At 38.4% G+C, this 14,287-nt stretch overlaps 1 protein-coding gene across 1 annotated transcript in view; it reads left to right on the top strand.

The window, feature by feature from the left end:
- LOC122795944 (baculoviral IAP repeat-containing protein 1e-like) overlaps positions 1-14,287 on the top strand; it is a 521,014-nt gene that overhangs the window by 153,125 nt on the left and 353,602 nt on the right. Inside the window, exon 3 of the mRNA XM_044064427.1 lies at positions 13,899-13,980. Within this exon, the coding sequence (XP_043920362.1) occupies positions 13,899-13,980 (82 nt within the window). The remainder of the gene's footprint in view (positions 1-13,898; positions 13,981-14,287) is intronic.

Below are 14,287 nucleotides of genomic sequence, written 5' to 3'. Positions count from 1 at the left end.
GTCTTGATTCTAATAAGCTGCTTGGTCCAAGAAAAATATATCCTCACCTTATGGAAAAAAATCCTGTATAATACTCCTTCATAAAGGCGACTAAGCTGACAAACTCTAGACCAATCACCATTCTCTCAGCCTTATCCAAAATCTTGGAAAGATGTATTCACTCTCAACTTGATACACGTATTACTTTTCATAACTTTGTCTCTCCCTCACAGCATGGTTTCATACTCAATAAACGTACAACTACTGTCCTTCTAAGTTTCACAGATGTAATAAATCACAATAGAAATTCAGGTCTTCTATCCCTAGTCCTATTGCTGGATCTAGCCAAGCATTTGACACAGTAAGTCATCAAATTCTCCTAACTAAGCTCTCTTCCTATGGGCTATCACCCTTGTCATATAACTAGTTTCTTAGTTACCTTACTAATAGGTCCCAAGCAGTGAAATGGCAAGATAATTTCTCTTCTTTCCTTCCTATATCTGTTGGACTCCCAACAGGCTGCATCACAGGACCACTGCTGGTTTACTTATTTATCAATGATCTAAACGCAGCAGCCAAAGAGGCCACCATAGTACAATATGCCAATGACTCCTCTCTAAAATGTGCTGCTAGAATACTAAATTACCCATATTCCAAACACTCATCCAGAAATCCTTCTCCATAGAAGCTTGGCTTGACAACTCACAACTCCTCCTGAATCCAAAATGCAAACGTAACTGATTGAGTTCACCTCCAAGTGTCTCTCCTCCCACAAAAAACTACCTTTAATATACTTTCATCCATCAAGACCAATGTAGAACTGGTATCCCACACCAAACTACTTGGTGTGATTATAGATGACCACCTGAAATTTGATCTTCACCTTTAGCAAACCATAAAGAAGACACATCAAAAGGTAGGCTGCCTCTGTAGATTAAAACACTACCTTACCGACTCTACTAGACAAAATATAGCTACTTCTTTTCTACTCTCCACCCTATTATTCCTTCCCTATCCTAACCAATCTCAACACCTCTCTATCAGTCAAACTAATGCAATGCTACAATAAAACAGCCAAATTCGCAACCAGCAATATGGATCACACCACTGCCTCCCTCTAAAACACCTAAACTATCTCAAACTAAATAATTCACTGCTGTACTCAAATAATTACAACCTTCAAACTACTGCACAAGCCTGGAAAATCCATATCTCTTCACTCCATCATTCAGTCTTACACTACTAAGACACCTCTACTCTCCACTGATAAAAAATATTTTCTATAACTAAACCTAACAATGCTTTGAGAAACCTATCTGTCCCTGGAGGAGTGGTTCCAGCCCAGAAGTAAGTAGTTTATTGGCCATTTTGGGCTAATTTCTATCTCTTTCATTTCCCTACTATAAAAGCCATGTTTGCACGGTTTTGCGCATCAGGCAGTGCCGGTTAGCTACGGTTAAATTATTCCCTGCTCCACTAAGTCTCTTCTTCAGTTTTTACCTTGAAACTAGTCTAATTCTCAACCTAAGCACTCAAAAAGCACCTTACAGCCCAGAACTTGCTCAGACCTTATAACAAGCACTAATATACCCTGACACTGACTGCCCAGCAGGACAAGGCTCTTTATTTACCCCTCAGTAAACAAGCGACTAAGCAGCTCACCCTACTATTCAGCCATGACCAAAGGGCAACTTCAGGTGCACTTTCCAGTCCAGCTGGTGAATCTGGGTATCCTGAGCAATGTTACAACTGCCTCATGTACACAGACAACCCTCTCCTCCTACCACAAAACACTAATATATGCAAGAGATGTAATTATACAGCCAAACTGGAAGCTAAGCTGTCTCCACCCAAGACTGGAACAGACAGTCAAGAGGAGAAGGTTAACACTTGCACCACACCTTCAGCCGCACACAGACCTACTAAAACAGCACTGGCAAAAAATACACATAGATACACAAAATCATACTTGGAGGCTCTAAATAAAAACCTGCAAAAGCATCAGAGACCTTCAAAGCAGACACCCAAACAACCTGCACTTCCCGTCAGAAACCAGACAACACATAAAACACAAAATCAGTGTGCCGCACAATCACAGCCCTTAAGGAGAAATAACATACCCAACACACTAGTAATAGGTGACTCTATAGTCAGGCACACTGACGTCCCACTCACTAGGCTGGACAAGCAGAAAGTTACTGTTAGCTGCCCGTCAGGAGCCAGAATCTGCCACATAACACAAGCTCTCAGGTCACTCCAGAACAAGTACAAATATGACTCTGTCATTGTTCATGTTGGTATGAATGACCTGAGACATACCTCCCTGGATCACATGAAAAGAGACATGTAAGTGCTCTTTGATCATGCAGCCCAGGCTGGTATGACCATAACCCTGAGTAGCATCCTGCTCTCACCAAGAATGATACCTCAGTATAAAGAAAAAAATGATCAATTTCAACAATTGGCTAAGCTTCTGGTGTCATTCAAAGGGGGTCCAGTGTCTATCAGCCTGGGACAACATGCTCAACAAGCTGTGCTGCTTCACAAGAGACGGCTTACACCTGTCACCCCTAGGCTTTTGAATACTGGTCAAGGCTCTTGCTGCCCCCATAGTGCCTTTTTTAGGCAAGGCTCAAAAGTCAAACCCACCTCCATAAATAGCACAATTAACAAAAAACTGTGGTTTATGCTACTCAATGCCAGGAGTTTAAATCTCAAAATGCATGCACTCGAAGCACTCCTCAGTATGGAGAACGTCATCATCTGTGCAGTAACTGAAACCTGGTTCAAGGCTCCAGAGAGCACCCCAGCACTACTGGGCTACAACTCATACCACACGTTTCAGCCACAGAACATGGACCGAAACACAAAAGGAGGGGGTGTATCCATATTCATCAAGGATACCGACACCTCCAGCTTAGTGGAGCAGCATGATGCCTCTGAGATCATCCATCTGCAGCTAACATTGGGCAAATCTGCAATGCAAATTGTGGCCTGCTACAGATCACCCTCCATGACCCAGGACCACCACTCCACCTTTCTGGAGACACTGGCAAACATGAAGGTCCTACCGAACACCCTGATATTGGGCAATTTCAATTACCCTACCATTCACTGGGAAAACTACTCGAGTACAAATTCCCAGGCCCAGCGCTTCCTGGAATTCATCCACTCAAATGCCCTAGATCAACTGGTAAACTCCCCTACCAGAGGTGAAAACATATTGGACCTGGTCATCACCAACATGGGCAACAGGTGTTCCACAACAGAGGTCAACCCGTCACTGGTTAGATCAGACCATAAACTAATCACTGTGGATGTCCACACCCCACCACCATCCCCAACTAAGGAAACCACAGTAAAAAAAATTTTCTAAAGCAAACTTCACCTTACTTAAGACAGAGGTAGTAAGTTTCACAGCCCCCACGCTAAAGGATAACGCTGTCCAAGATGCAGAAACCTTTACAAATGCACTCTATGAGCACCTACAAGGATGCATGGATCGTGCCATCCCTAGCAAAACCAAGACTCACTCCACTAAGAGAAGGAAGCCAGTTTGGTGGACCCCTGCAATAAACAGGCTATACAGTAGAAGGAGGAAATTAGTTCAGAAAAAAAGCAAATCCCAAGAAGGAAAGACATCTCTGATCAGTATCAGTAAGAAACTAAGGTCCCTCATAAAATCATCCAAGGCTAACTTTGAAAGAAAAATAGCCAAGGATTCAAAAGATAACCACAAAGTCTTCTTTAGCTATGTTAAGAATCTAAGTGGCAACTCGCAGATATGCACTGAATTAGTGCAAAATAGCACAAAATATACTGAACCTACTGATATTGCCAACATCCTGGCAGATAGATTCAGTGCAATCTTCACCCCCCCACCTCTAAAAGGGCCCACAACAATACTGGAAAAGTGTAGTGTCCCAAAAATCACAGATGCACAGGTGAAAACAGCCCTTTCAAAAGCCAAAAACACAGCGTCAATGGGACCAGATGGTGTCCCAGGCTGCGTCTTGTACGAACTACAGAATGAACTAACCCCCCACGTAAACACTCTGTTCAATCTCAGCCTCTACACAGACTACATGCCCATAGAATGGTGCACAGCAACGGTTATTCCTCTCTACAAACTAGTGGCCACAACTGACCCTGGTAACTATCGCCCCATAAGCCTGACTAGCCTGGTCTGCAAGGCTATGGCATGCATCATCATGGAACTCACTAACAAAGACATTGGGAACCTCCAAACACTTGACCTGACTCAGTTCAGCTTTGTTAAGGGCAGATCATGCCTACTAAACCTGGTTGACTTTTTCGAGACAGTCACCAAGGCCATAGACAAGGGAAAGGTGGTTAACACAGTCTACCTTGACCTTGCCAAGGCTTTCAACACCATTCCCCACTCGGGTATTACAGAAAAACTCACCAGCCTGAACATAAACCCCTACGTCACGAGATGGGGTGCCAACTGGCTTACAGACAGAACTCACACGGTAAGAATAGTGGGATCCAGGTCCAACTCTAAACCAGTCACAAGTGGTGTCCCACAAGGCTCGGTTTTGGGACCCCTACTGTTCGGCATATACTTCTCAGAAGTACAGGCAAACACAGGAGGACTATGGCTAACCAAGTTCGCCGATGACTGCAAACTGGGAGCCATAATTGACTCTCCAGCTGACACGGACATCCTCCAAAAGGGCCTTACTGAGACGGACACCTGGTGTTAAAGTCATGGCCTCAAGCTAAATGCCAAAAAATGCATAGTCATCCCATTTGGGAAAAACAAAACACCCACGAATTACCACATAGGTGGCAGCCCCCTTAATACAGAAGAGGTAATAAGAGCTCTGGGGACCCAGGTAGATAGTAATCTCTCTTTTGACAATCATATTGCCAAAGTTATGTGGCCCATGTAATTACTAAAGGGTTCACATCTAGAAATAAAGAGGTTATAGTGCCCCTCTACTCGTCACTCATTAGACCCATTATAGAGTACAATGCCCCATGTGGGGTGTACCTCACAAGACACTTCCAACAGCTGGAAAGACCACAAAAGTACCTCACCAAGAGGATTACTGGCCTCAAACATATGTCCTATGCAGCCCGACTGAAAAAACTCTGGCTGTACTCAGTGGCATATTGCTTACTCAGAGGTGATCTCTGCCTGACTTACAAAGCCATGTCCAACTCAGAATTGATGGACATGCTCCACCTAAAGAAATCCAGGTCACTGTGAGCCACGCACTCTAGTGAGCTAAACCTCGCCACAACAATAAATAGAACATACTGGAGGGATAGATTCTTGCCACAGAGACTCCTCATGGTTTGGAACAAAATTACAAATTACATCAGGCTGAACCCCTCACTAACACTCTTCAAGAGAAACCTTGACAAGTGGATGGGTAACAGAAAATACACCCCTGGGATCACTTCATTGGCTCTGCTTGACAGAGGATCAGTTAATTAATCAATGGGGAGGCGAAAGCCAACACACTCTGGCTAGGCTTATAAATGTCCTCGGGCAGATAGCCTAGTACCTACCTATGAACCTATGATGCAGGGTACTCTGTATATTCATTCTACATTGCTACTAGCTAGAATACCATTCTACTCGGGTTTATATCGAAACATCGAAAGCACCAAATCTCGAACAACAGAACATCAAAATGGATTCATCGAAACCTGAAAACATCAAATCCATTTCAATGGCAGTTACCAGTGGTGTAAGATAACAATAAGGGTATAGGCAGTGGGGCAAGCCCCACTGCACCCCCCCCACACCTCCAATCCTTAAATATATAAACTCTGAGATCTCGCTACAGTGTAGGAAACTAAAATCTTCCATTTCCACACTGTAGTGCACTTAGCCGCGATCTCGGAAATGGTGCATTTAAGTTGTAGGGGGTGTGAGGGGTGCAGGGGGTCTTGCCCCCCTGCATGGAGCAATCTGTGTGTTATCTGCACTCCAGAAGGTTTTTTTTTTGCTTTTTCCCCCTATTCCATATTCTGTGATTCGATGAATGAAATTCGATGTTATGCCATTCGGAATATTGAGCCTTCGATATTGTGATATACACCCTTCTACTCTACTTAAAAACAGTCTGCAACCTGAAAAACTTTAAATGCCTACCGAAGCAATAACTAATAAATAAATGACTCTGCTCTTGCACCACTCCTGGTTAAACTGGTACTAATGTAGCTATACAAAATTGGCCATATTTCTCTGCTGCACAAAACATAATGTACTATTAGCACAACTACACCGTCCTCTATCATCGCATCTCCTTTATCCTCTTTGTGGCTTCTCTCCTCCTTCCTTTCTTTGAGCTGCTCTTACTTATTATCTTAGTTTTCTGTGTCCTAGATTTTGAACGAATCTTTATAGTAAGAAATACTCTTAGTTAAAACCTGACAATTTATGCATATTAATCCACAAAGAAATGGTGAAGTAACCAAGGCACAGAATGTCCTAGTTTAAACACAGTCCAAGAATAAATAAAACGTAGGTAAAATCCAAGGTAAATTTATTCACTCAGGTAAGCGCTTTCATGATACACATATCACTTCTTCAGACCTTCAAACAAACACTTCCTACCCAACTATATTTAAACAAATCAAACCAATCGATGCTTGAAGTAATTAGCACTTAAAGTAAAACCAGTCATTCTGCAATATGTACAAAGTCATACCTGAAAAACATTTCAAGTATAGATACATAATAAACATTGTAACATAAAATGCATTAGTTAAAAACAATTAAAATATATATTTAATATGTTTCTCTGTCTTTCATTAAAATAATTTAATTTCATTTGAACAACCTCATATTCTTCAGAACTGGTTTCAAGGGTATTCTATCATTAAGGCCCTTTCCTTTATTAGCTCTTACTCTGATAATCCATCTAGTTTCAGAGGTCTCTGTATGGTTCCTCATATCACCACATCTCTCATTAGGAATAATTCTCTCAATAACTGAGAACATAAAATTATGGTCATTGCCTTCAGAGGACACATGTTTGGCTAACGCATTAGTGGAACACCATTCCTAATATTTAATAAGTGTTCCCTTATTCTAAATCATAGCTGTCAGTCTTGCCCACATAAAATGCAGAGCATTTCTGACAGACAGCCAAGTAGACCACATGGTTTGTGTTACAATTGGCTGCTACACTAAAATCATATATTCGCTTAGTGTCTGGATGTGTAAATACATTCTCATGATTTATGTATATACACTGATTGTATCTGCCACAAGGAACCGTCCCTTTTACTCCTGTCATATCTTGTCCCTTATTATGATATGGATAGCATAACATCATTTTCAAAGATTTCCTGTTCTTAAATATAAAACTTGGATTTTCCCCTACGACTTGTTTGATTTCTGGATTCAGTGTTAATATATTCCAGTTCTTTTTTATCACACTGGTTATTATATTCACATCGCTGGTAAAATAAGTAGAGAATCTAACAGATTAATTTTTATGTTGAACATAACCTGTTCTATCATTATTGGGCATTGAAAAATACGGCTTACCTATACTATCTCTCCATGAAGTAGATGCATCCAGGATTCCTGTGGTCATACTATCAGCGTAACCCCTTTCATTAAATCTGAGTTTCAAACTAGTTAGTTCTTCATTAAATTCATCATCCCTGGCTGTTAGCCTTGAAGTCCTAAGGGTTTGCCCTTTTACTACATTCTTAAAGATATGTCCTGGATGCATACTGCTTCTATGGAGTAAAGAATTTCTATGGCATTTCTTCCTAAACAGCTTGGTGGTTATCCCATTCACCTCATCCATACTAATCATTACATCAAGAAATTCTATTTCCTGTCTAGAGTATTTCATCTCAAATTTTAGAAAGTCAGTGTTGTTAATTTCTGTAGTGAATTATTTTAACGTTGCATCATCACCACTCCATAACAGGAAGAGGTCATCAACAATCCATTTATAAAATTGGATCTGGGGCTATCTTTCATTAGTAAGCACATTCCTGTTTTCCCATGTGGCCATTACGAGGTTGACACAGCTATTTGCGCTTGCCGTCCACATGGCCACACCATCTTTCTGCTTATATAATTTACCATCAAAATTCAACACATTATTGGTTAAAACTAACTCCATTAATAAGCATATTAGATCTATTTTCTTTCCATCGTATTTCCCTTCTCCCAACAAATATTGTCTCAACAATTCTAATCCGGTTGTATTCGGAATACAAGTAAACAACGAGCATACATCTAGTTTCACTAATAGCAGAGCTACATCTTGTCTTTCATATACATTATTAAACAAATATAGGTCTTGCAAGAATTGCTTAGAGTCTCTTAGAATATTCCTGTTCTTATTTACTAACATTCTTAAATTCTTCTCAACATATATGGAGATAGACTCTGTAGACCAGTTATGTCCTGACACTATAGGTCTTAAAGGAGGTTGATATACATTCTTATGTCTATTTATTCCACCCAGCCATCCAGTTATTGATGTTTTTATTAACATTTATGAAAATGAAATATTTGATAATGTGAATGGTAAAAACAGAACTAAAACTTTCTCCAATTTTAGCAGGGATGAATGGAATGCGTTAAAACAATTACAGTCTGACACAAATGTTATCCTTAAGCAAGCAGATAAAGGTGGCCCTGTAGTTTTAATGGATAAAATGTATTATGACACAGCGATGTTTGAAATGCTACAGGATACCTCTGTGTATGAAAATGTCAGCCAAGTTGATATGAAGGGGATGTTATCACGACTGGATGGGATACTATATGATAGTTTATTAGATAATACCATTTCAAATGAGCTATACAATTACTTTAAGGTAAAAGAACCTCTAGTGCCTAGCATACATGGTCTGCCGAAAATCCATAAGAATATTCTAAGAGACTCTAAGCAATTCTTGCAGGACCTATATTTGTTTAATAATGCATATGAAAGTCAAGATGGAGATTTATTATTAGTGACACTAGATGTATGCCCGTTGTTTACTTGTATTTTAACGTTGCATCTTCACCACTTGTATTCCGAATACAACCGGATTAGAATTGTTGAGATAATATTTGCTGGAAGAAGGGACATATGATGGAAAGAAAACAGATCTAACATGCTTTAATGGAGTTAGTTTTAACCAATAATGTGTTGAGTTTTGATGGTAAATTATATAAGCAGAAAGATGGTGTGGCCATGGGGACGGCAAGCGCAAATAGCTATGCCACCTTCGTCATGGCCACATGAGAAAATAGGAATGTGCTTACTAATGAAAGATAGCCCCAGATCCAACTTTATAAATGGTTTGTTGATGACCTCCTCCTGTTATGGAGTGGTGAAGATGCAACGTTAAAAGAACTCACTACAGAAATTAATAACAGCACTGACTTTTTAAAATTTGAGATGAAATACTCTAGACAGGAAATAGAATTTCTTGATGTAATCATAAGTATGGGTGATGTGAATGGGATAACCACCAAGCTGTTTAGGAAGAAATGCCATAGAAATACTTTACTCCATAGAAGCAGTATGCATCCAGGACATATCTTTAAGAATGTAGTAAAAGGGCAAACCCTTAGGACTTCAAGGCTAACAGCCAGGGATGATGAATTTAAGGAAGAACTAACTAGTTTGAAACTCAGATTTAATGAAAGGGGTTACACTGATAGTATGACCACAGGAATCCTGGATGCATCTACTTCATGGAGAGATAGTATAGGTAAGCCGTATTTTTCAATGCCCAATAATGATAGAACAGGTTATGTTCAACATAAAAATGAATCTGTTAGATTCTCTACTTATTTTACCAGTGATGTGAATATAATAACCAGTGTGATAAAAAAGAACTGGAATATATTAACACAGAATCCAGAAATCAAACAAGTCGTAGGGGAAAATCCAAGTTTTATATTTAAGAATAAGAAATCTTTGAAAAGGATGTTATGCTATCCATATCATAATAAGGGACAAGATATGGCAGGAGTAAAAGGGACGGTTCCTTGTGGTAGATGCAATCAGTGTATATACATAAATCATGAGAATGTATTTACACATCCAGACACTAAGCGAATATATGATTTTAGTGTAGCAGCCAATTGTAACACAAACCATGTGGTCTACTTGGCTGTCTGTCAGAAATGCTCTGCATTTTATGTGGGCAAGACTGACAGCTAAGATTTAGAATAAGGGAACACTTATTAAATATTAGGAATGGTGTTGCCACTAATGCATTAGCCAAACGTGTCCTGTGAAGGCAATGACCATAATTTTATGTTCTCAGTTATTGAGAGAATTATTCCTAATGAGAGATGTGGTGATATGAGGAACTATACAGAGACCTCTGAAACTAGGTGGATTATCAGAGTAAGAGCTAATAAAGGAAAGGGCCTTAATGATAGAATACCCTTGAAACCAGTTCTGAAGAATATGAGGTTGTTCAAATGAAATGAAATTATTTTAATGAAAGACAGAGAAACATATTAAATATATATTCTAATTGTTTTTAACTAATACATTTTATGTTACAATGTTTATTACGTATCTATACTTGAAATGTTTTTCCAGTATGACTTTGCACATATTGCAGAATGACTGATTTTACTTTAAGTACTAATTACTTCAAGCATTGATTGGTTTGATTTGTTTAAATATAGTTGGGTAGGAAGTGTTTGTTTGAAGGTCTGAAGAAGTGATATGTGTATCATGAAAGCGCTTACCTGAGTGAATAAATTTACCTTGGATTTTACCTACGTTTTATTTATTCTTGGACTGTGTTTAAACTAGGACATTCTGTGCCTTGGTTACTTCACCATTTCTTTGTGGATTTTTAGGACTTTATTGTACCTTGGTGGAATATTCATCCTAGCTGTTTCCTGTCTAGTATTTTCTTGAATTTATGCATATTAATGATATTGCAGTGTATATACCTCCATTGTTTTTTTTTTTATTCAGATACAATCCATGTAACTGCTTTTTATGATTTAACTGATATTAAGGATGTTTAAATAATGGAGTTGGTGGTATTGGATGAAACTGACTGTAAAGGATAACGCAAATGAAATAATGTCCATGTTGTCTGTATAATTGAACACTCCCTCCGAGCTTCTGTTGAAAAAGGGCACTGCTCAGTCAGAAATTTCCTGTAAACAATTGCAATAAAAAATAAATAAACAAGATTCTCATGATAATATGCAAGCATTTAAAGTGTAGCTCAATTTCACAGACTTCAAGAGAAAGCTCTGGACAAATTTTATAATGTCTGTCATTGACCACTCTTTCTTCAGGGTGAAGCGACATCATATACACACACACATATATATATATATATATATATATATATATATATATATATATATATATATATATATGTATATATAGGAGCACCATAGAATCCTGAAAGCCCAAAATCATGAAGACCTAAGTCCTGAGACCAAAATCTCGAAAGTTCAAAATACTGAAAACACATAGGATACCAACACTTACTATATTCCAGCACAAGTACATACAGAAACAAAACACAAACCATATTACTCTTCTCCAAGTATAAGCAGGGAGCAAGGCCCCCTTCACCCCCATATGGGGGTCTGTACACCTATACCCTCTGCTACTTAAATATATCAACTTCGAGATTGCACTTAGGGTATTGAAGTGCAACCTCGGAGTTGATATATTTAATTAGCGGGTGCAGCCCCCCACATGGGGAGTGCAGGAGGGCTTGCCCCCCTGCGTATAGTTGAAAGTAATATGTTTCTGTATGTTCTTGTGCTGGAATATGGTAAGTGTTGGTATCCTGTGTGTTTTCAGCATTTTGAGTTTTCAGTATTTTGAGTTTTCAGTATTTTGAACTTTGGAGATTTTGGTCTCAGGATTTTGGTCTTCAGGATTTTGGGCTTTCAGGATTCTGTAGCACTCCCGTATATATATATATATATATATATATATATATATATATATATATATATATATATATACTTTTGCTCAATTATAATGAGCTCAAGTATGTGTGATGCAAGTGAACGTGTACTTCAGTGCATCCTAAGTTTTGTTGATGGATTTTAGTAATCTGAGCTTGGGAGAGATAGTGGTGCCTATATGGTTTATAGCATTATGGTTAATAAGATAGCGACATTAGTTTGCATGTCATGTGTTATACTGTTCATTCAGAGAATTCAACTGATATGTGGAATACATGAAGAACAGACCATATCTATTACATATGCTGCATTTTAAGTTCCATGGTGTGACAGTTTCCTTTCTGATGCTCATCAGTAAAAACAAAATGAAAACTCCAGCAAAGCTAGAACTTCCACTGAGTGACATCCCAAACCTCTTGTATCAGAGGCACATGGGATATATGCAAATGATCCTTATGAACATCAGGTGTTTCAGCTAATTGGCGATTCTGAATGCCCATGACTTGTTTTGTCGTTTTTATGGACAATTTCAGGCCAATAAAGCCAAACTCCACTAGCTGTGGATATGCATATTTTGGCCTTGTTATGAACTCCTCAGCACAGCACAAGCAGAGTGTTTGACTAAGCATAAGAAACACAGGGCTGTTATACCCAGCTGACTTGTAAAAATGATAAAAACAACGAAACAAGTCATGGGCATTCAGAATCGCCAGTTAGCTGAAACACCTGATGTTCATAAGGATCATTTGCATATATCTCATGTGCCTCTGATACAAGAGGTTTGGGAGGTCACTCAGTGGAAGTTCTAGCTTTGCTGGAGTTTTCATTTTGTTTTTACTGATTGGTTTTTCAGTGACCTTCTCACTCATTGTTTTAGTTTGTTGTTTGGGATATTTTTGGAGTGACCCTAATGATAATGGAAATCAGTTGGGTATAACAGCCCTGTGTAATGCTTAGTCAAACACTCTGCTTGTGTTGTGCCGATGAGGTCATAACAAGTGTATATCCACAGCTAGTGGAGTTTGGCTTTATTGGCCTGAAAATGACCGTAAAAACAACGAAACAGGTCATGGGCATTCAGAATTGCTAATTAGCTGAAACACTTGATGTTCATAAGGATCATTTGCATATATCCCATGTGCCTCTGATACAAGAGGTTTGGGAGGTCACTCAGTGGAAGTTCTAGCTTTGCTGGAGTTTTCATTTTGTTTTTACTGATTGTTTTTTCAGTGACCCTCTCACTCATTGTTTTAGTTTGTTGTTTCTGATGTTTATAATATCACTATAACATTGGTATCAAAAGGCTTCAAAAAACATTGACCAAACTGATATTTTCTTTCAGATGGTATAGCTTGCTCACCCAGTCTATGATTCCAAATTTAATATACCCAAATAAATGTTGTAATGACTAAAAAAAAAAAAAACAAAGAAGGAAAGCAAAAATAGAATAGATTGTTTTTTATGTGAAGCAATGCCTGTGAAAGCACGTTTTATGGCAAAAATGCAATCACACAATTTGCAATAAAACAGACTTACTGGTGGCAGAAATACTGTCTGCACTTGAGATAAAATGAGTTATAAATTGACAGTATGCAGTATGTCTTTGAATGTGATATAGAAGATGGTGTCCATGGCAGCTTTGATGGATATTCCATGCACGCATACAGCACCACCTGCAGTCAAGCAATGTGATGCTGTGCATACAAAGTCAATACAAAAAAGAGACAGAAATAAAATTAAAAGGCATGCAGTATATGAGAGATATAAGGATATATTATTCCACAGAAAGGGTACTACATGATCTGCATATCCTTCTATAAGATTCTATAGGGTCAAAAGCTATGGCAGAATTCAAGCATGTATGGAACAGACAAAAGGCATGTTTTTGAGGCATGGGGAAAATAAACTATTGGTTAAGAAAAACTTTATTTCTTTCTTGAGGTAGCTAGTTAACTTTATTTTTTATAATATGCTGTTGACATTAATGATATCTCTTTGTTTTAAATAACAGATGTGAGTATCTTCAAAGCAAGAAGTCAGAGCAAGAGATAAAACAATACATAAAAACCTATAATGGATTCACTGGAGTCACGGTAATGTGTTTTGTCATTGAACTTTTAATGTTTTTTAAAGTGAATTTTTTGAAATGGTTTGCTGATTTTGGTCCATTTTTGAAGTCAGTTACTGCACAATAATATTTCACTGGGGAAATGGTAAATTTCCATTTCTTATGAAGAATTTTATGGAAATGTGTGAAAAAGATAAATGGGAGTTTTGTGTAGTGAAACAGTAATAGCAGGAAATCAAGAAACCCCACTCTACTACCTTTGAAATCTCGTATACCCCACATTTTCTGAAAACCATGAATCAACCTTCTTCTTTTAATCCCTTGTTCAGATA

The sequence above is a fragment of the Protopterus annectens genome, chromosome 2.part2 (assembly GCF_019279795.1).
Source record: "Protopterus annectens isolate FY-2018-M chromosome 2.part2, PAN1.0, whole genome shotgun sequence".
NCBI classification, from domain to species: Eukaryota; Metazoa; Chordata; order Ceratodontiformes; family Protopteridae; genus Protopterus; species Protopterus annectens.
The sequence above is the reverse complement of the archived record's forward strand: the minus strand, read 5'-3'. Positions and strand labels throughout refer to the sequence as shown.